This window comes from Aotus nancymaae, unplaced genomic scaffold (genome assembly GCF_030222135.1).
Source record: "Aotus nancymaae isolate 86718 unplaced genomic scaffold, 86718_ANA_hifiasm-v0.15.2.pri h1tg000030l, whole genome shotgun sequence".
NCBI classification, from domain to species: Eukaryota; Metazoa; Chordata; class Mammalia; order Primates; family Aotidae; genus Aotus; species Aotus nancymaae.
In genome coordinates this window covers 6,180,659-6,202,836 of record NW_026988443.1, presented here as the reverse complement: position 1 = coordinate 6,202,836, position 22,178 = coordinate 6,180,659, and the positions used below count along the sequence as shown (strand labels likewise).

Here is a 22,178-nt window from a genome sequence, read left to right as displayed (position 1 = left end):
ATAACTACAACCGTCTCCTTCCTGGTCTCCTTGTTTCTGTCCTCTGTCTAGTTTATTCTTAACAGGCAGCTGAAGAGATCATTTTAAAATGCAAATTAGGGTGAGTTGTCCTTTGTTAAAAACCCACCTATAGCTCCCCACCTCTGTCACTGTGAAAGCCAAGAATCCCCACAGCAGCCCACTTAGCACTACCTGTTCGAGCTCCCACTGCGGCTCCTACCACTTTCTCCCTCACTCCATCTGCTGCAGCCACAGTCAACTCTTCACGTTGCTCAAACTGGCCATGCTGGCTGCAGCCTTAGGCTCTCCTGTGGAATCCACATGTTCTCTCCCAAACTTCCTTCATGTCAAGAGCTCAAACATCACCTTATTAGAAGGTTCATCAGAACTACCCTATATGAAATTGAAAAATCCCACCCTACAACCTGGTGTTCCCTTCCCCCTCACCTTGTTTATCATTCTCCATCTTATTATCATGTAATTGATCATACACATTACATATTTACTGTCTGTCTCTACTCACTAGAATGAAAACTCCACATGAGAAGAATTTTTACCAGTTTTGCTTCCTACTATATCCCCATCATCTAGGTAAGGGCTTAATAATATCTAAACGAAGGAATGGCCTTTTATTAAACTGTTTTTAAAACCATAAGCATTTATGATGATATTTAAAAGCATTTTAATTCATAAAATAATAAATTGTATTATCTCCATTAACAATCATGAAAAAGTAAAGTAAATTTTGCCAAATAAAGTATCAAGCACATATATGCTTTTTCCTGAAAATAAACCATTTGTTTCAAAGGGAAGCAAAACACAGAAATAACTAGAAATTCAATTTGCAAAAAATTAAAAATTGACTTAAAGAAATCAAGTAAAGCAAAGTATGTCATACTGTGACAAAGTAAAATTGAAATAAAGCTATCATTAGAATGCTATATCTCCAACTAAATTAATGTGCTCTTGCAGTAAAGCTCAAAACTAAAGCAGAAAGCATGCCCTAACCTGAAAAACAAGCATTGATTACTTGCCCCAGCAACAGGAAAACAGGAAGGGCAAACAGTGCAGGCTTAAAGGAACCTTAAGAATCATCTAGTATTAGCCCCTTCATTTTTAGAACAGAAGAAACTGAGGACCTGAAATGACTTGAAAAAAAAGAAAACAATTTAGTATACTTATTCAATTGTGATCCTTGCTATAGCAAAATTCAGCTTTTATAGAATTAGAGACAAAATATATCTCCATGGAAACAATATTCCCAAGTATACATGTGAAACTGAGAAGTATGGTTTTCTATGCAGGTCTTCACATCCTAAATATACAGGTAGGATTTGGGGTGGAGAGGTACTGAAAAGAGCACAGCTTTCTAATCAGACGGGTCTGGATTTGAATTCTGGCTCTACCATTTACTCTGATATTGGCAATTTTTGTCCATCCGAGCCTCAGCTTTTTATCAGCAAAATGGGGATCATTAAGACCTATATTATAAGTTTGTTATGAATGTAAAAAAGTATAAGTAATTAACTCAGGGCCTAGTACATTCCTGGCTACAGTCTGCCTGCAGGCCTTCTGACATTTTAATCAGTTGCATAATGCTTAATGAGAATCACCACCTCTGACTGCCACTGTTGGCTTTATTGCACTAGTCTGAATCACAGAGAGTTCCCCTAACAGGAGGGCAATGAAACTGTTGATGTTGCTATCAACAGAAATTGTCCATTACCTGACAGCAGCCACTAGGTGCTACTTGTTTGAGGCAAAATAAAAGATTGCTTGATACTTCTTCTAAATGTAAAGTTGAGTAATCTATTTCTGACTAGAGTCCTAACCCCTGATTAATCACACCTTCTCAAAACTAGAAGGGATCTCACAGGTAAGAATCTTCTCCACAGTACATTAGATTAGATTAGATTAGATGACCAATTTCTGTATAAAAGTTTCCAGTTTAAACAAGCTCTTACTCAGGTAGCAGTTTATTACATTTTATGATCTTTCTAATTGCCAGGAAGGGCTTTCCCTCCCACCCTTAGAATGGACAGGTGATGGAAAAGTGAATGAAAACATATGAATGCCACCCTTATACTCATATACTTCTGGAAACAAAAATCTTGATTATTTTCATTTGAGGGTAACAAAGGATATCCTATTTAATAACAATTTCATAATATAAAAGTCAAGTTCTAAAATACATCTTGAAGCTCATATTTATGTTCTCAAAACAAAATATATATTAGAACATTTGCCTTATAGATGGATCAAAGACTTAAATCTAAGACCTAAAACCATAAAGATTCTAGAAGATAACATTGGAAAAACCCTTCTAGACACTGGCTTAGGCAAAGACTTCATGACCAAGAACCTGAAAGCAAATGTAACAAAAATGATAAATAGATGAGACTTAATTAAACTAAAAGGCTTCTGCAAAGCAAAAGAAATAATCAGCAGAGTGGGAGAAAATCTTCATGATCTATACATCCTACAAAGGACTAATATCCAGAATCTACAAAGAACTCAAACAAATCAGCAAGAATAAAACAAACAATCCCATCAAAAAATGGGCTAAGGACATTAGCCCACTTTTAGACCATTCTCAAAAGAAGATATACAAATGGCCAAAAAGCACATGGGAAACGGCTCAGCATCACCAATATCAGGAAAATGCAAATCAAAACCACAATGTGATACCACCTCACTCCTGCAAGAATGGCCATAATCAAAAAATAAAAAAATAATACATGTTGGCGTGGGTGTGGTGAAAAGGTAACACTTATACACTGTTAGTGGGAATATAAACTAGTATGACCAGTATGGAAAACAGTGTGGAGATTCCTTAAAGAATAAAAGTAGCTCTACCATTTGATCCAGCAATCCCACTACTAGGAATCTACCCAAAGGAAAAGAAGTTATTATAGGAAAAAGACACTTGCACATGCACGTTTACAGCAGCACAATTTGCAATTGCAAAAATATGGAACCCTCCCAAATGCCCATCAATCAACAAGCGGATAAAGAAAATGTGGTATATACAGATACTAAGGAATACTACTCAGCCATAAAAAGGAACAAAATAATGGCGTTCACAACAACCTGGATGGAACTGGAGGCTATTATTCCAAGTGAAGTATAACAATTCAGGAATGGAAAACCAAACACTGTATGTTCTTGCTCGTATGTAGGAGCTAAGCTATGAGGATGCAAAGGCATAAGAATGATACACTGGACTGTGGGGACTCGGGCGGAAAGAATGGGGGGTGGCAAGGGGTAAAAGACTACACACTGGGTACAGTGCACATTTCTCAGGTGATGGGTGCACCAAAATCTCAGAAATCACCATTAAAGATTAATGTAGCCAAACACCACCTGTTCCCCAAAAACCTATTGAAATAAAAAAATAAAAAAATTTTCAAAAACGCTTGCCTTATAAATGTATAAAACATAAAGAAAACATACCTGGGATGATATCATTGATGTGCAATAGAATTGTACTTTCAACACACGCAAAACTACAAAGCTGCACTCCATCGAATCTTCCATCCCAGTTGCCAATAGGGTTATCCTAGAAATTAAATAGACATTAAAATCGTCCTCCATGAAATGTAAATGTGAAAGTCTGTATTTTCCATAAAGAATCCTCCAAAATATTTTACATTGGTAAATGTTAACAATTTTACCTAAAGGAAAGAAAGAATATATTAGGAATAGTTGCCATAGTAATAAGGCTTTGCTTTTTTCGTCTGTTTGTTCATTTTATTCTTCAGGAAAATGAGATCCAAGAATAACGAAGTTATAGTAAACCAAGAATCAAAAGCGTTTTTCATATTTTACTGAACAATAAATACTAGTCTATGGAATAACACCCATTTGAGGTTTAAAAAGACAACATTTTGCATAGGAAGATTCATTAATAATATATTATTTCACCCAGAAACCTGCCTCTAACTACTCCTAGACTCTTCATACTCCCTGAGCACTTAAATAGTCGTTCTGAACTTCTGTATGCCTTTCTTTACAAAAAAAAATCTATTTTCTACTTGTTCCTTTGACATTTTATGGACATATAGGAATCTTCTCCAGGATGGAGATGTTTATATTTAATTATTTGATATTCTAATATAGCACCAATTGGCACTGTGCTGTTCAGGGAACTACATCAGTAGATGGGCCAGTCAGACAACTGTCCTGGGCACCGATGTGCATGGCATGCTAAAATGTCCCTGGAAATAAAACATGAATAGAAGGGAACGGAGATAAAGAAAGAAGTTCTAGCATTTGCCAGAACTTTCTTCTCAAGGAGTATAATAGAAATGTTTGGAACGAATGTCTGCACAAGTCAACTATGGGACAGATGGAGGCAGGGAGAGAAGCTGTCAGGGCAAACCTCTAGGTAGCCTGCCCGGGGTAAACAAGCTGACCCCAGACCGCCATCTGAAGGCAAGGCCTAAACCCTAAACAGCTTCTGCCAAGTTTGAGGCCCAAGAACCTGACAAAAGGGGAGACCAACCCCCATAACCAGTGGCCCACTTTCTCCAATCTTCCCTCCATGCAGGCCACAATTCTCCTTGAAGTAAATACTGAATTAATATTTAAAGAATATTGGTTAAAAGGAGTGCTTTATTGTCAGCTATCCCGAGGGGCATATATGTTTTACCCTGGTTCTAACTTTTCACATATTAAGAGTAAATGTTTAGTAACTAACCAATGAGTAACAAATAGAATTTTCTAGAATTGCAAGCACAGGAAACGTTACGCTAGAACATTACCTTACCAACAACCAAAAGGTATACCTGAATGGATAAAAATGATGACTAAACATCCCCATCGTGAGTATAAGAGACTACTACTCACGTCCCCTCCTAACTCATTCTACTACTCAATAATTCCGCATGAATTTCCTTTTTTATACATAACAAAGTCTTGCCCATATGTTCAGTGTGTGATAAAAATGGTCCAGCCTTTTTCTTCTCATTCTCTCAGTGCCGCAGGTATTATTTAACTTGCCACACTGGAATGGATCCATTATTAACAAGTATGATTGTAAGGAAACATTAAAAATAAGTGACATAAACTTAGATCAAATGTTCTAAGATTCCACTCTTACGAGGAACCTAGAACAAGCAAATTCACAGATACAGAAAGCAGAACAAACTGTGGTTAGCAGAGGTTGGGGAAAGTGGGCAGTTACTGTTTAACACGCACATAGGCCGGGCGCGGTGGCTCACACCTGTAATCCCAGCACTTTGGGAGGCTGAGGCAGGTGGATCACGAGGTCAAGAGATCGAGACCATCGTGGTCAACATGGTGAAACCCCGTCTCTACTAAAAATACAAAAAATTAGCTGGGCATGGTGGCGCGTGCCTGTAATCCCAGCTACTCAGGAGGTTGAGGCAGGAGAATTGCCTGAACCCAGGAGGTGGAGGTTGCAGTGAGCCGAGATTGCACCATTGCACTCCAGCCTGGGTAACAAGAGCAAAACTCCGTCTCAAAAAAAAAAAAAAAAAAAAAGGCACAGGGTTTCAGTTTGGGATGATGAAAAAGCTCCAGAGATGAAGAGAGGTGACAGTACAACAATGAGAATATATTTAATGCTACTGTATGCACACTTAAAAATGCTTAAAATGGTAAATTTTATGTCATGTATATTTTACCACAATTAAAAAAGGTTTTTCAAATGAATAACATCCTATGAGAATATTCTAATTGTCTATTACTCAAAATCAATGTGGATTTCCTCTACCCAGATATTTTCTATAAATGATTTTATACTACTTATTAAAATCAGATCAGCCAATAAAATTGTGTAGAATATTATTTAAAAACATAGGTTACCCCAAAAAACTTTTTCAAAATGAAGAAAAGTAAGACATCATGTAATATATTTGGGTTTTGTTTTGTTTTGTGTATTGGTCAGCTACAATAAGGCAGATTTAAAGATTGAGAACATTATTCTAGTTTATTCAAATTGGAAAAAAGTAAATGTAATTCTATATGTAGACCTTTGTTCTATTTCAATGCTCCTTTACCAAAGATAAATTAGAACATGCTCTTTAAAGTACTCCAAATTAGATCATTTTGAATATTCAAGGTGTTCAATTTGCAAGTAAATTGGTACTAAAACTAATACATATATTCACAAACATATTTAATACAAAATTTTCTTACCATGTCCACACCAACAAAATATCCTAAGCTTTCTTTTCCTGGCAAAACATCACAGAATATAACTGTTCCAGATTCTATTGTTTTTCCAACCTTCAAAGAAACTCTGGAGTTTATTTCCAAAGGAGGAAGTTCGACCTGCATTGTGTCCACTGGACCTGCATAATCACTTTCCAACGCAGGATCGTCGTCTTCAATGAGTTCCAGCTTGTCCAATGCAACAAACACACCACAATCTTCATCACACTGAAAAAGCTGTTTCCCTTGATACACCCCGTCAGTGAAACCTTGGCCACGACCTTCTTCCTAGTTTTTAAGAGAGAGGGGAAAAAAATAGATATAGAAAGATGATTCATAAGAAAAGGGGTTCACTTTAGAGATTGCAGGAAAATCACTCTGGGAAAATTCTAAATGATTCATATATAAGAAATATAGTTATTAGCAGTTTCTGTTGGATTTAGGGTATTTAAAAAATAAGAAAGAGCTGTATCTGATGCTGAAATAAAATTATCTGATAATTTCAAATCATAACTCTATTATGAGGAAGCTAGGCCGAATTCCATGTTGTAATTCTAATATTAATTTGGTTATAAAAAGAAAATGTTATTTTAAAATAGCAGTAATGCTAGCTCCATTCATGAAGCCAGCCACTGTGCTAAATCCTGTATCAATGTACCACAAAAACGCTACAAGTCATACACTATCAACACCATTGTACAGGTAAGGATGCAGACTTAGAGAAGTTAAGTAGCTTTGTTAAGTAATCTGGCAACCCGGCTAGTAAATGGCTTAACTGGGATTCAAATTCCCAATTTTTTACAATCACATCTTTTAAAAAAAATTAAATCAAGAAGCAAAGAAGGCATGCAATTCTATTTGCAAAAATGTCAAAATATAATTGATACGTAAGTTCTTGAGAATGAATATTAAGCCTGGAAATGTATCACAGAGTTCTTGGGTCTCTTTCCAACAGAAATAAACTCCAAGGTGATTTTCACACATATCATCAGGGACAACTAGAAGCAAGTTTTGGATTATGGATTCATCCATAACATGAATTCGTCAGCAAGGATGATGAATGTTAAAAATTACAGAAGACTCTTGGGAAAATTTGTTTTGTATTTAAAGGAGAAAAATACATATGTGCATACAGATACACACAGACACACAAACACAAACAAACACACCACTAAAGTGGTTTATCAAACTTACCAGCAATTCAACTCCAAAGAATATTCCGGACACTGTCCTCTCTGCTAACAGGGGTCCTCTGAAGCGCACAACTCCAGGAAATTTTTCTTCCCCAGATCTCAGCTGTACTTTCACAGGGCAGCCCACGTCTATTTGGACGCCTTTACTTAGTCTGTTTTTGGTTCTAAACAGGCTGACCCTCTCCTCACAATTGGTAATTGCCAAAAGTAACTCTGTGAACTTTTCATTTATCTCTACAACATCCTTTTCATCAACAAACAGAACTGCATGAGGTTGCTCTAGAATTTTTAATCCAATCTGATTTTTCTTGCCTTTTGCAGAAGGAATCCTTGAATGCCCCACAGAACGATCTTGAACATACTGTCCTATACTTCCCTTCGGTACTTTAAGGAGCTTTTGTGTTTGTTTGTCTGTAACGCTGCACTCTTGAAGAAGCAAATAAAACATCCGCTCTTCCCAGTAGGGTGAGGTAACTTTTTCTTGGCTCCATAAGCCTGAACTCATTGTGATATTAACTTCAAAATACTAACTCAAAAAAAGGAAACTACTAATAACTTTGTCATAAAACCACAAAAGATAAATTCAGTGGAAGTCCCAAAGCATGTTTTCAGCAATGTGGTGTCCATGCTGTAAAAAAGAAAGCAAATCAAAACGCCTGGTGAAGAAGCAAAAATACACTTTAGATTTCATTCTACATGACTTAAAATTAAGGTTGAAGACTTTTAAATTTTTCATTTAACCAGTAAACACATATACACAAATGAAATATTTCCAAAAAATATCTAAAAGGGCTAAAAGCCATACAGCATATTAGTTTTATCTACTGTAACTGTGCGTATTTAATTAATGATCAAAGTCAGCACAGTAATGTTTGCTTCCAAGAACCGTATACAATCAGATTCTAGTAAAAACTTTTAAAGGTTACCCTTATACATATCCTTATATTCTATGTTTTTAAATTTATTTGTATATATTTATTCATTTTGAGATGAGGTCTCACTCTTGTTGCCCAGGCAGGACCGCAGTGACACAATCATGGCTAACTGCAGCCTTTACATGCCAGGCTCAAGTGATCCTCCTACCTCAGCCTCCCGAGCAGCTGGGATTATAGGCACATGTCACCACACCAGCTAAGCTTTCTATTTTTTGTAGAGACAGGATCTCACTATGTTGGCTAAGCTGGTCTTGAACTCCTGGCCTCCCAACGTGCTCATTGCCACCAGGCCCAGCCCATATTCAGCCACTAACAAACTTTAAAAAGTAGCATTTGGGCATTTGGGTTGGTTCCTGGATAAAGAAAATGTGGCACATAGACACCATGGAATACTATGCAGCCATAAAAAAGGATGAGTTCATGTCCTTTGCAGGGACATGGATGAAGCTGAAAACCATCATTCTCAGCAAACTGACACAAGAACAGAAAACTAAATACCACATGTTCTCACTCATAAGTGGGTGCTGAACAATGAGAACACATGGACACAGGGAGGGGAACATCACACACCAGGGCCTGTTGGTGGGGCTAGGGGAGGAATAGCAGGGGTTGGGTGGGATTGGGGAGGGCTAACATTAGGAGAAATACCTAATGTTGATGACAGGGGGATGGATGCAGCAAACCACCATGGCATGTGTATAACTTATGTAACAATCCTACACGCTCTGCACATGTACCCCAGAACTTAAAGTAGAATTAAAAAAAAAAAAAAAGGTAGCATTTGGGGTTGGGCTCTGTGGCTCATGCCTATAAATGATACCTATGATATGGCCATATTTTGATAATGGAACATTTTCCCTCTGACTCAACTTCATTTTACATATTTTGTCCATAGATGGGCAATGTTCATCACATTAATCGTAGCTATCATCTAATTTCTCAAATCCCAAATATCAGATATTATAATGTGATTATATTAAAGATAGTTTTAAAATCAATTTTGTAGCATCAAAACTTCTACTACATAGCAAGGGAATATCATGATATAACTGCATTGTAATTTATTTCTATGACTTCATTTTCAGCTTCAAATTTTCATTTATTTTATTTATTCATTTATTTATTTATTTTCGAAACAGGGTCTCATTCTGTCACCCAGGCTTGAGTACAGTGGTGGGATCACAGCTCACTGCAGCTTCAGACTCCTGGGCTTAATTGATCCTCCCACCTTGGCCTTCAAGGTTCTAGGATTATAGTCATGAGCAACTGTACCTGGTCCTCATTTAAAATTTTACAAGAATAATAATCTTTCCAATGAAGTAGCCTCATTCGCAAACCTATTTGAACTGATGATTAAAAAACTACACAATTTCATTAATTCAAACTGAGACTTTATTTCATTATTTTAATTAATTTTTTGCTGAAAACAGTAATTCCTAGGTTTCCCTGTCATAAGAGTGTGGCTACCTGGTTTCCAAATATAATACTTATTTCATCCTTCCTTGAGCTAGAGGTATCCATTTCCATTATTCTGGGTAATGGCTGTAATTGATAGCACTATCATATTTATTTAATTCTAGCAATTAAAAAATAAATACTCCTGAAACAAAAGAACCAAATTTTAGATTTAATCACTTAATAATCAAACAACCTGGCACATCTATACAGAGGAACATTTCTTTTAGAAAGCACTGTTAGATAATGAAATATTCCATAATAGTAGGGTTTTTAGAAGTCTCTCCCTCTACAAGCCAGCAGGAGACATGTGGTTTGGCCAAGACAGGCTACCGGTTAGGCGCCCTCTTCACACCAACATTACTGAAATATCTACGTAACACTCAGTGAGGGTAAAGGCAGAGGCAGCATAAAAGGGTTCTCTTTTTTTCTTCTTCTTTGTTGTGTGTTTGTTTTAATTCCACTTGAGGGCACTGTCTACTTCAGCAAGAATGGGATCAATTTATATTTGCTACTTATATAAGACACCTGTGGAAACATCTATCTTGGCACTATATAAACAAAACTCATAAGGGCTGCCCAAACAGCTACCCAACCCCTCAATTTGGTTCTATTCCTTTAAAGGTCCAAAATGAAGTGTTTGTTCTTTTTGACCAAAATGCTTTTAACATGTCAACACTTTCCACAAGAAAATGTCCTTATTTTTTTTCCTGATCATTGATTTACCATTATGACTATAAATTATTTTGCATAACTCTTGATCTGCAAGGCTCTTTGTTATTTTGTTAAAGGCCGTACCTTATGCGTCCTGAGCTCACAAATGCTCTCTACAGATCTACTGTCTAGAGTTTTCCCTTGCAATCAGCCATTTTCTGTGGTTTCCTGCCGTATGCATTTGACTCCTTTTACGGCCTTGTTGCTTTCCAACTTACTGCTTTGAATCAGTTCTGAGAAGCCAGGTGGTGAAATATGTTTGTGTGTTTGAAAAAACAAAGCCACGATAGTGAAAAGAGGAATGTAAACATTCAGAAAAGGTCTTCAGGAGTAAAGCACACATGGGCTCTATTGAACAGAGATTTTGGTCACTCCCAGAAGGTTAAGATAGTCAAAAAGCAACTGCCAAAAATAATGAGCTGTTGTTTTGGTTCTCTTTAAAATATGTTTAGATTTTTTGGGCCAAAACATTTTTTGATAAAGGTAAAGCAATTGTATTTTGAAAAGAAATTCTTTTTTAAAAATGCCTAAAAATAATGACTTCAAATATTACAATCAGAAACTTCCTTGAATCTTAATAATTGCTTATATACCAACAGCTCCTATTCTATTGGTCCTCTAGCTTAACAATTAATGTCACAATTTAAAATAAAAATCATTAGTGCTAATAACCTATTGTTAAGACAAAACTGAATTACTAAATGTAATGCATCAGGACACTATTTTAAATAAATTTGATTATAAACTTGCTGTCTGAAATCATTTAAGGGAGAGAATCCACAGTAAAAATTGATATAACTGCTAGGTTTATACAAACGTTTGAGGGTAATAAACAACAGCTTTCAAGTATCATATTTTAAAGTAAACTCCATAAGGAGTGGCAAACTTTTTCCTTTCATCAGCACAAGTGGAAATGAGCTTAGACTTAGTAACAGGATGGGTCATGGCAGACAACTAGAACAGTCAATGTACAAGTTATCAAATATTTAAGAAGCATTATCCAAAAATAAAGGATGCAGACTTTCCTCTTTCAGAAAGAATACATTAAGAACAGGTTTGAAACTATCATATTAAAAATTGATTCTCTTCATTGCAACTGATAGAAAAAGTTGAATAGGAAACTTGATGGCTTGAGTCTAGAGATAGACAAGGCAATAAACTAAACGATCCTTAATATTCTCAGCAGTGAGGTAGCTCATGCCTGGAATCCCCAGCACTTTGGGAAGCCAAGGTCGGTGGACTGCTTGAGTCCAGGAGTTCAAGACCAGCCTGTGCAACATAATGAAACCCCATCTCTACAAAAAGTACAAAAGTTAGCCAGGTGTGATGATGTGTGCCTGTAGTCCCAGCTACTTGGGAGGGTGAGGTGGGAGGATGGCTTGAGCCCTAGAGGGTGGGGCTGCAGCAAGCCATGATCGCACCACTGCACTTCAACCTGGGTGAAAAAGCAAGACCCTCTCTCTCGTTCTCTCTCTCTCTCTCTTTCTCTTTCACACACACACACACACACACACGCATACTATTATACATACACTTATTTTATGTACTCAAAATACCACTATTACAATAGAAATATACTAACATACATTTCTCCCCACTGTAAAAGTGAATATAACACCAACATTCTACTTTCACTGGGATGTGTACAGTTGTTAAATAAAGTCTTAGGGGGCCGGGTGCAGTGGCTCACGCCTATAATCCCAGCACTTTGGGAGGCCGAGATGGGTGGATTACGAGGTCAAGAGATTGAGACCATCCTGGTCAACATGGTGAAACCCCGTCTCTACTAAAAATACAAAAATTAGCTGGGCATGGTGGTGCACACCTGTAGTCCCAGCTACTCAGGAGGCTGAGGCAGGAGAATTGCTTGAACCCAGGAGGCGGAGATTGCGGTGAGCCGAGATCGTGCCATTGCACTCCAGCCTGGGTAACAAGAGCGAAACTCCGTCTCAAAAATAAAAAATAAAAAAATAAAGTCTTAGGTACCCCAAGCATTAAAAAGTGACAACACAATATGAAGGGAAAGATCTAAATCACATTGTAAATGAGTTATTTATCAATCTGGAAGGTTGGTTTGTTGGTTTGGTATTTTTTATGCTTTCAGCACAGAGTTAAATACTAAAAACTACATCATCTGGGCTAGGCACAGTGGCTCACTCCTGTAATCCTAGCATTCTGGAGGCTGAGGTGGGAGGACTCCTTAAGCCCCAGAGTTCAAGGCTTTACTGAGCTGTGATAGCGCTACTGCATTCCAGTCTGAATGACAGAATGAGAGCCTGTCCCAAAAGGAAAAAGAAAAAAAAAGGAAGAGAAAATTAGCCAGGTGTGGTGGTGTGTATATGCATGTGGTCCCAGCTACTCAAGAGTCCCAGCTACTCAGGAGGATGGGAGGATCACTAGAGTCAAGGAGGTCCAGGCTGAAGTGAGTTATGGCCACACCACTGCACTCCAGCCTGCAGAGCAAGACCTTATCTCAAAAACACATAAACACACACACACAAACACACACACACACATCAATCTACATTCTACATTCACTCAGCTTCTGCCTGAACAGTAAGACAACTGAAGGAAAAAGAAGCACAGCTAAATTCAAAGTCACCGTAGGGCAGGTGGGGACGAAGGGTCAGTGTGAAGGGAGAAATTTTCATTTGTATTCTCTTACTACTTTGCAGGTTGAATCACTTTAAGCGAGTATATCACAAATGACTCATCTAAATACTATCTTACTTCAGGCTGGATAACTGTGTGATTATATATATCCTGGTAATAAATACTGAATGAAAATTACCAAAGAGTTGAAACACAATAATATGCTTAACCCTAAAGCCGTGTTGAACAGAAGGCCTTTCCTTTGAGGACACTGAAGAAGAACAGTTCAGGGTCACATAGATTTGAAAACAGTTCTGGTTATTTGAGCTTGCTGAGAGTCTGGATTCTGAGTAAAGGGGAACTTAATTGTATTAAGATAAAGTCATTAAACCACGATGTGGGTTGGAAGGCACAAGTATTTATCAATTTTCCATGAACGCAATGGAAAGATGATCATGAAATAAGTTTTACATGAAAACGTTAAAGATTACAATTACCACATTCTGAAAGGCAACATATAGTACAAATGAACATCAGTAGCTACAGAAAACTGACAATGGTTAACTTATCCAGAAGACACAGTGTGTTTCTGATTCTCAAGTTATCAGGTTATCTTGTTGATAAGGATCCCACAAAGACAGATCCAATGCAAGAGCTTTTTCCATCTCCTGAGATATCCTGCTTGTTTTGAAAACCACAGGAAGCTATCTAAATTAGAATAAAAATCACAATACTTAACTCTGTCCCTAATTATAAATGGCAAAGAGGTAGGAAGGTCAGTGTGACCACCAAGGAAAGAAGACATGTGGGCCTTTTTCCAAAAGCTTCTAGATAGCTAGAATGATTGCCCTTTTAAAAAAGAACACCTCTCACTAAAAGACAAAGTTGTTATATTCCTAAACAGCTAAAGAATAGGGATACAGAGATTCCATGGCCAGAAAAGAGACTGAGTCAGTTTTAGTTTTCCTCAATGACTAACTTGTGCTACAAGTACACAGTCCCTAATATAAGTGGGATTTATACGGTTAAAAAAAAAAAAGCCTGGCTCCCACATCTGCATGTTCCCACCAGAACCAGGAATATTGCTGTCTCTCTAATGTTAAACATAGCCACTCTACTGCCAAACTGTGAATTCCCCAAGTCCTTCATTTTTATATTATCCAGTGCCCACACTAGAGCCTGGCATATGCTAGGCACTGAATATGGAGAAATGAATGAAGGACTCAAATGGTAACAGTGAAAACAAAATTGCATTTCCTCCTTCTGTTTAAGGGATTAAACAAAGAGAAAGAGAAAAGAAAAAGACTCAGGAATTGGGTGTATTTAATGATTTTTGCCTAAAACTTCACTAATTTTCTGGATAGAATGAAGTCATGGTAAACCACTTCATTGCTATACACATAAGAAGAAACAAATATGGAAAATTTCACAATTATGAAATCAAGTTGTTTTGAGGTTTATTTGACACTATACCCTCATTAGCATGTATGATGCTTATAAATTCTCTATAACCAATGTAAAAAAATAAAAAAACTAAGATCATAGTGTGAAAATCAGGAACAAAATACTATAGTTTGATAAACAGCATAATTATTCCTTTCTCCTTGTGTTGAAGACTTCCTTAAATCAAACAAAACCACAGTTTACATGGGCCAGACTACAAAAATCATTGGTGCTTAATGTTTGTTGTTGCTTTATATAACAAGCCTTATCTGATTCTCACAAAAGTTACCACCCAAAGGAAGATTTATTTGCAAGAGTACTACAAATTTTTGCAGCAGAATATTAGAGAATGTTCTGGGTGTTCTCGACGTTCAGAGTACATGAACTTCAATAAGAATTTCCAGCAAATCATCTCTCCTAATACTGTTCTAGTTCAAATCCACCCACTGCTCAGTGGGGAATGGGAGGCTAAATTCTTAAGGCCATTCAATCTACTTGGGGCATGAGAGGGTGTGTAGAAAGCCAACAATCGAATGAACACCCTCTCAAGGCTTGGGTGCCTCTCTGAGAGCCAATGACTGCAAAATGAACAATATTATTAAGATCCCTAATTAGCCCGAATTCAAAGGCTAGGTAGGCATGCTCCTTAGCTGAGCTAAGGATACAACTTTCCAGGAAGAACTGGGGAGAGGACGGTGGTAGGGATGATGGGGGCTGGAAGATTGCAAGGCCACAGGCTTGGTGGTTGGAAGATGACAACTATCCTAAAACATGTAAATGCCAAGGGGTGGAAGAAAAATGATGCCAAGTACATGAATAACCGGGCAGCTGACCCAGCTGAGAACCAAACTCAACAGCATCTTCCTCAAGATTTTATGACTTCCTCCCCCAAGCCCCCCCTACTCATCCTTAACATAAAAGAAAAACATAAAGAAAGAATACCTGTCACAACAAGGCGCACCTTTCAACTAAAGAACTCCGGGTGACTGTGTAGAACCATCCTCACACTGGAAAGGGCGAAACTGAAAGAAAAAGCAGAACACGCCATTAACGAGGCCAGAACCCCGACCGAGATTCCTGGTCGGGAGCCACCAACACCCCCAAAACCGATCGGTGCTTACGCCCCGCGGCGCAGACCGGAGGAATCACAGCCCCGGGCTCCCAAGGCCAACTGTGGCCGTCGGGACCCGCCAGCGGCCTGTGCCTCAGTCTCCCCATCTATAAATGGGGTGGGGGCGAGAAGGGGGGCTGCGTCCCGCGAGGCTCCCGCCTCAAGTCCTCTCTCCTCCGGGGGTCCCGACGGCGGCAACCACGCACGTTCCCCGGACTCGAAGCCCTCCCGGGAAGCCTCGGGGGGTGGGGAAGTCCCGGGGGTGGGGAAGCCCGGGCTGACGTCAGCGGGCTCGGCACCCCGCAGGCCCGGCCGGCTCGGGCCCGGGCAACTAACGGGCCGGCGCCGAGGGCCCGACGGTCTCCGCGGCGGCTCCGGGAGCCCCGAGGCCGGGCGGCAGTGCAGAGGGGATCGGGCCACCAGCCTCCCGCAGCCCGCCGCCCGCTCACTCACTCGCCTCCGGCGGCGGGGCGTCGCCCCTCGCCCCGGCTCCCAAGCCCGCGTCCCGGGCCGGCCCCGGCGCCCCACACCCACCTCCCTAGTATTTACCTCCGACGCTCGGCCCCCGCGCAGCCGAACCTGCTACCTGGGCCCGCCCCCACCTGCCCCGCCTCCGAACCGCCCAGGAGAGAGGGAGGGAGCGGGGGCGGAGGGGGCAGCAGCCGCACTAGCCAATCGCAGGCCGAACTGCGCTCTTGAGCGGGCCCTGATTGGGCCTCCCTGTGACAGACCTTCCTCCAATGGCTGCCAGCCCGGCGCCGACCGAAGGGACTTTCCGCTCGGTCAAGCTCGGTGGAGCCAAAGGGAAAGCGGAGGGGCGGGGCGGAGAAGAGTGGGGGATGGAGGCGGGGAGCTCGAGCTGATTGGGCCAAAGGGTGCGGGTGCCGCGTCACCAGTGGCTGATGCCGGAACTGGGGCGGGGCGCTGCGCTGCTCCCAGCTCCGCCTCCCGTGCGCCGGCCTCAGCTGTCAAAACTGTAGACGCTTAGGTTTGGACTGGGTTGGGAGTCCAGACGAAGGTTGGGAATAGGATTCCAGGATGCTGTGAGAGAGCAAAGCTTTAGAATCAGACCTCAGTTTGAATCTTTGGCTCTTTCATTCAGTGGCCGCGTGACCTAGGGAAGTCACAACCACACTGAGCCTCAATGTCCTCATCTGTAAAATGGAGATCATAGTATCAGTTATCTTACAGGATTGTGGCAAAATACCGAGTTAAAGTTCCTGGCACGCAGTAGCAGCTCAGGAAAGGTTCATCTCTTCCTCCCCCTCAGATTCAGCCTGGGACGCTTGCTGTTTCTGAACCTCTATTGCCACCTATCCCAGCTTGGAGGGAATTCTCCCAAGGATGGTGAAGAAGGGATTTCCACACGCCGCCTCACTCAGCCACGCACCCCTGGCCACCAGCCAGGACTTAGGGTGTAGTTAAGGATCTTTCAATTAGAAGGGAGGCTTCTGATTCCCAAAAGTACTCAAAATATTTAAGGAAATGCTTTTTATAATCAGTCCCAGAGCCTTGCTGCACTGGATACTCCTGTTAATTAATTTCTTCTCCTTTGACATTTTAAGTGCTAATTATAGGAGAAGGTGATTAACACTGAGAAAGGAGGAGGGGTGTGTGTGTGTGTGTGTGTGTATGTGTGTGTGTGTGCATGTTTTTAATCATAACACAAATTTCCCCCAGTGGAAAGTGACATGTTTCTGTAGATCCAGGGAATTTAAACCAATGAATACATAAAAGCAGTCACATGAGTGATGACTAACAATAGCAGTAGACAGGCCACCCCTCTTCCTTGCCATAGTCATCCAAAGTGAAATGAACATCTTTGGAAAACCTAAGCCTCATTCTGCTCCTGTCCCTGTTTGGTCACCCCTATTCTTCCTGTCTCCCAGGCTCCGTGACCACACTGCAGTAGGAACCCTTAAGCTGGAAATCAACAGGCCTGGCTTGAAGTGTGGCCTTAGGCAGCACCATTCTCCTCTACATCTGGATTCTCCAAAAAAGCTGGAATGACTCAGAGGTCACAATCCAACTGTCTGGAAGAAAATTTCAGCTGAAACTTGTTTTTGCCTAACCTACACAATAAGAAGGAGGAAGGAGAAAGCAAAATGAAGGAGAGAGATTTGGGGTCCTTTTAGGCAAGGCAAACATTCTCATGTTACCCCGGGGACCACTTCTCTTGTCTGCACCATCTACATCTACTGGTCTCTTAAGGCATTTGAGTTTGCCACCCTGGACTAGAACATTTTTGTGTCCCTTCTGTTTGTTTTGTTGTTGTTGTTGTTTGGTTTTCTGGTTTGTTTGTTTAGAGATAGAGTCTTGCTGTGTTGCCTAGGCTGGAGTGCAGTGGTGTGATCTCAGCTCACTGCAACTTTTGCCTCCCAGTTTCAAGCAATTCTCCTGCCTTAGCATCCCGAGTAGCTGGGATTACAGGTGTCTGCCACCATGCCCAACTAATTTTTGTATTTTTAGTAGAGATGGGGTTTCACCATATTGGCCAGGCTGGTCTCAAACTCCTGACCTCAAGTAATCTGCCTACCTCGGCCTACCAAAGTGCTGAGATTACAGGCGTGAGCCACCGTGCCCGGCCCATTTTTGTGTCCTTTCTGTTGATGGCATTTGGTGCTGCTGAGGTCTCTACTTTCATAGGGCATTCTTCCCCAGGCTCTGCCCTCCTGTCACAGGTTCACTGAATCAGTGCCGGGGCCTGACTTCATCTAAGAGATCTTCATCCAAGTCAAGCCTGACAAATGGGGCCTATCTCACTTACCATTTCCTATCAATTGGTAATGGCTACCTAGAATATTGTGTTAAAGCTAATTCTGAACTTGTATTCAGACTCACAAGAAAGAGAGATATCTGCCAGGGAATGAGATGAGGAGATAGTGTCATGGTGCTATTATTTGCAGTCCTTAGTAAACCAGCCTCTCATTACAGATGGGAGATGAAGGTCCAAAGATGATGGTAAATTACTAGCCCCCTGACACTCAGGAAGTGGACTGAGACTGTAATTCCAAGCCAAGGCTCTTTCCACCTCTGTTTTTAAATGGATTCCCCAACTGAAATGCCCATCCCCTCTGCTTTCCAAATCCTCCCTTCACGGAGGGCCCAGTCAACTCCTTTACAGATAAGTCTTTGCAGAGGGCTCCAGCCCTCACTAATGACCTCTCTCAATCCACCACCCCACAGCCTCTTCCATCTAACCTGGACTGGTCCTGGGTTCATGGAATTAACAGTTGAGTTACTGAGCTGGTGCCAGGAAACAGCAGTGTACAAGAGAGATGCCACCCTGCCTCTGGCAAGAAAAAGGCAAACTAAAAAACTCATTAGATGATCACTTACTTAATTGTGGCTCTGGTATGCCTCAGAAGAAGAATCTCTCTGAGCATGCCTAAAGGGGTGTTGGCCACTCAGGGAAGGCCTGTTTGAGGACATCACCTTTGAGATGAGATAGGAAAGATAACTGGCAGGGAGGAGTGAGAGGGAACACTCCAGAAATAGGGAACAGGCAAGTGAATGACTTGTTGAAGAAACTGGAAGAGGCAGAGCACAGATAATGAGGACACAAAAAGGCCTTGAGAGCCAAGGACAGGGGTTGGTCTCCATCCAAGAGCAATGGGAAGCTTTTGAAGGGTTTTACGGGTAAAATAACGTTGGGGTTTTTTTGTTGTTGCTGTTTGTTTTTGCTTTTGTTTTTGTTTTTTTGAGATGGAGTCTCACTCTGTTGCCCAGGCTGGAGTACAGTGGCACAATCATAGCTCACTGCAGCCCCAGTCTCCTGGGCTTAAGTTACCCTCCCACCTCAGTCTCTCGAGTAGCTGGGACTACAGGTATGCACCACTATACCAGCTAACTTTTCCCTTTTTAGTAGAGACAAGCGTCTCACTATGTTGCCAAGGCTGATCTTGAACTCCTGGCCTCAAGTGATCCTCCTGCCTTGGCTTCCCAAAGTGCTGGGATTACAGGCATGAGCCGCTGTGCCTGACCTAACACTGATTCTAAGCTGTCTTGTGTAGTTCTCTCGTTGCACACAGCCAGAAGCCAACATAAAGCTACTGAATTGGATGGAGCTTTCCCCATGGAGGGTGGTAAACTCCAGGTAGCCTGGTAGGGTCATGGGACATAGAGCAGCACATGGCCAGGACTCAAGGGAACCTGTTCAGTGGCACCAGTAATGGTTATTGACTAGACCCTGCCCCATGCTTCCCAGTGCCTACCACAGGGTACCTCCCACTTGCAGTCTCTCCAAATTTAGTGTCTCTTTTATATCCTACCGCCTTCTCAGCATCTCCACTCAACGCAGCCAAAAGCAAACTCCTGATATTCCCCACCACCACCCCCTGCAATCCCTCTGCTCTCCCCATCTTGGTAAATGGCAACTCCCAGATGTTCATCCAGCCTCCCGTGGTTCCGGCCATTTTCCCACCAATCCTGTGAATATGGGCATTCAGAATGAACACTGGGCCAAGGGGTTAATGGGACCAGGTATCCCCACAAGCGAGGATATGTCACAGGCACATTCCCTACAGTAACCCAGCACAGTGTTTTGATCAGTGGACGTCAGGCTGAGTCTTCCATCTCTGAGATGTGATTATCTCTTAGGGCAGAGAAATTCCAAGTGCAACTGAACATTCTGTCTGGGGACCTTTACTCTGGCCACCTAAAAGCTCTTTTTGATAAGATAAAAGGGATTACTTTAATCATCTTTTAAACTAATCCAGCTGAACTATAAATCCATGCTCTCCCATTTGAGCTATTTGCTGATATCAATGGCAAATAATTTCTATGTTTGATTTTTAAAACACACACAGAAAGCTCTTTATTAAAGGAAACTTTCTGCCACATCTGGGTCCCATTTTGGGGCAGTTGATGCATTAGAGATGGTTCCACATCCCAGGGAATCTTCCTCCTTTAGGAAAGAGACACAAACAATGTCAGAAAACGGGGGACTCATTCTTACCAGCTGCCCCAACTTCTATTTTCTGCCCCCTTTAAAAAAGAAAGTGGATCCTTCATTCATTCAACAAATATGTATTGAGCACCTACTATGTGCTAGGCACCTTTGTAGACTCTGAGGACACTGCTGTGAGCAAGGTTGCTGTTCTCAAGAAGCTGACATTCTAGGGGAAGGGAAAAATGACCAGGTGTCAGGTAGTTCATGAAGAGCAGAGAATACAAAGGAGGTAGGCAGTGGCTGGGAGCTGCTATTTAGGTAGATTGTTCAGGGAAGGACTACCTCATGGAGGTGGCATTTGAATTAAGACTGGAAGGAAACGACGAAGCCAACCACATCACTGTCCCCGGGAACAGTGTTCCCATAGGAGGGGATAGGCGAGCACAGAGGTGTGGAAGCAGCCATGTGCCTGGTATGCTCAGGAAACAGCAAAGAAGCTGGTGAGGTTGGAGCCCAGAGAACAGGTGTGAGTGGCAAAGGGGAGGCCAGAGAAGACACAGGGGGTCCTGGTCAGATGAGACCTTGACTCTTATCCTGCATCAGATAAGAAGTCCTGAGAATTTAGATCAGAGGAGTGGCTGGTCTGACCTACGTTGTAATATGTTCACACCTTGGGTCAAAGACAGAAACAGGGAAACTGATGCAGTAACCCAGGCAAGGGTGAATCCCAAAGGGAAGCCCTTGTTTGTTTCCTGGGAGTGGAGGCACAGCAGGTGAGAGGGAGAGGTGGAGGGGAATGTGTAACTGAAGATATCAAGAGAGAAGTTGTTACAAATCAGAGAGGAGTAGCACTCCCGAAAAGAAGCATTTTCAGAGTGAGTGATCAGGGGAGTGGTGAGGCTTAGGGAACTGGATCCGTGGATTGTTCAGGAAATAATAATAGGTTAAGATTAAATAAGAGGAAAAAAAACTATCCAAGGGCAGCCAATCATAGAGCCCGGATTGCCAGTCTTCCCTGCTGCGATCTCCGCCGGCAATTCTCCAGGGGAAATGTCCTTTATGACCTTACGGCTCACCTGGAACCTACCACCTGGGGCCTGAGGCAGCACATTCCTTCATGCCCGGGCACTGCCAGGCATTGCCCTGAGTGCTGGGCACTTCACACACTGGGCTGGGCCACTCACCGGGGTGAAGAGGGTGGCTTGAAGCTATCCTGGTACAATAACAGAATGAAGTGCCAATCTCAACTCAGCAGCTTGGAATAAGACTCCACCTCTCACATTTCTTTGGGGCATATTCATTTCAGCTTTTTGTTTGGTGCTATGGGAGGGAAGGGCCCTCATGCTGGCATCCTTTTGCTTCGAGGATGATGGTGAATATCTGAGGCTCCTTTTTAAATTCTGCTCTAATACCTTGTTTTTCTGTGCATAAAAATTATGTATTCTTAGCTGCAAAACTGGAATCCGTTTGCTCATGGATAAACTCCTGGCATGAGCATTTACCTTTCAGGTAATCTCCCTATCAGAGAAGCTTACGATCAAGAATCCTACTTCCCTACACAGGCCCCGGAGGCTTTTAGTTAGGGAATTTCTCCTACTCTAAACTCTACCAGGAATCACGTATCAAGATCTCAGTACCATCTTCCCTAGGCCTTCTTGACCTCTTCT

The 22,178-nt window shown here is 41.5% G+C and overlaps 1 protein-coding gene across 6 annotated transcripts in view; it reads right to left on the bottom strand.

Moving 5' to 3' along the window:
• CYLD (CYLD lysine 63 deubiquitinase) overlaps positions 1–16,209 on the bottom strand; it is a 56,152-nt gene extending 39,943 nt beyond the window's left edge. Inside the window, exons 1-5 of one of the 6 annotated variants that reach the window (XM_064383056.1) lie at positions 16,170–16,209; positions 15,452–15,531; positions 7,372–7,998; positions 6,163–6,465; positions 3,454–3,559 (exon numbers count right to left, since the gene is read on the bottom strand). In XM_064383056.1, coding sequence (XP_064239126.1) covers positions 3,454–3,559; positions 6,163–6,465; positions 7,372–7,875 — 913 coding nt within the window. In that variant the 5' untranslated portion in view covers positions 7,876–7,998; positions 15,452–15,531; positions 16,170–16,209. Of the gene's footprint in view, positions 1–3,453; positions 3,560–6,162; positions 6,466–7,371; positions 7,999–15,451; positions 15,579–15,630; positions 15,879–16,073; positions 16,089–16,154 lie in introns of those variants that run through there. The other 5 variants (XM_064383059.1, XM_064383060.1, XM_064383058.1 and 2 more) reach the window with 5 other exon arrangements.
• Between the last annotated feature and the right edge of the window lie 5,969 nt (positions 16,210–22,178).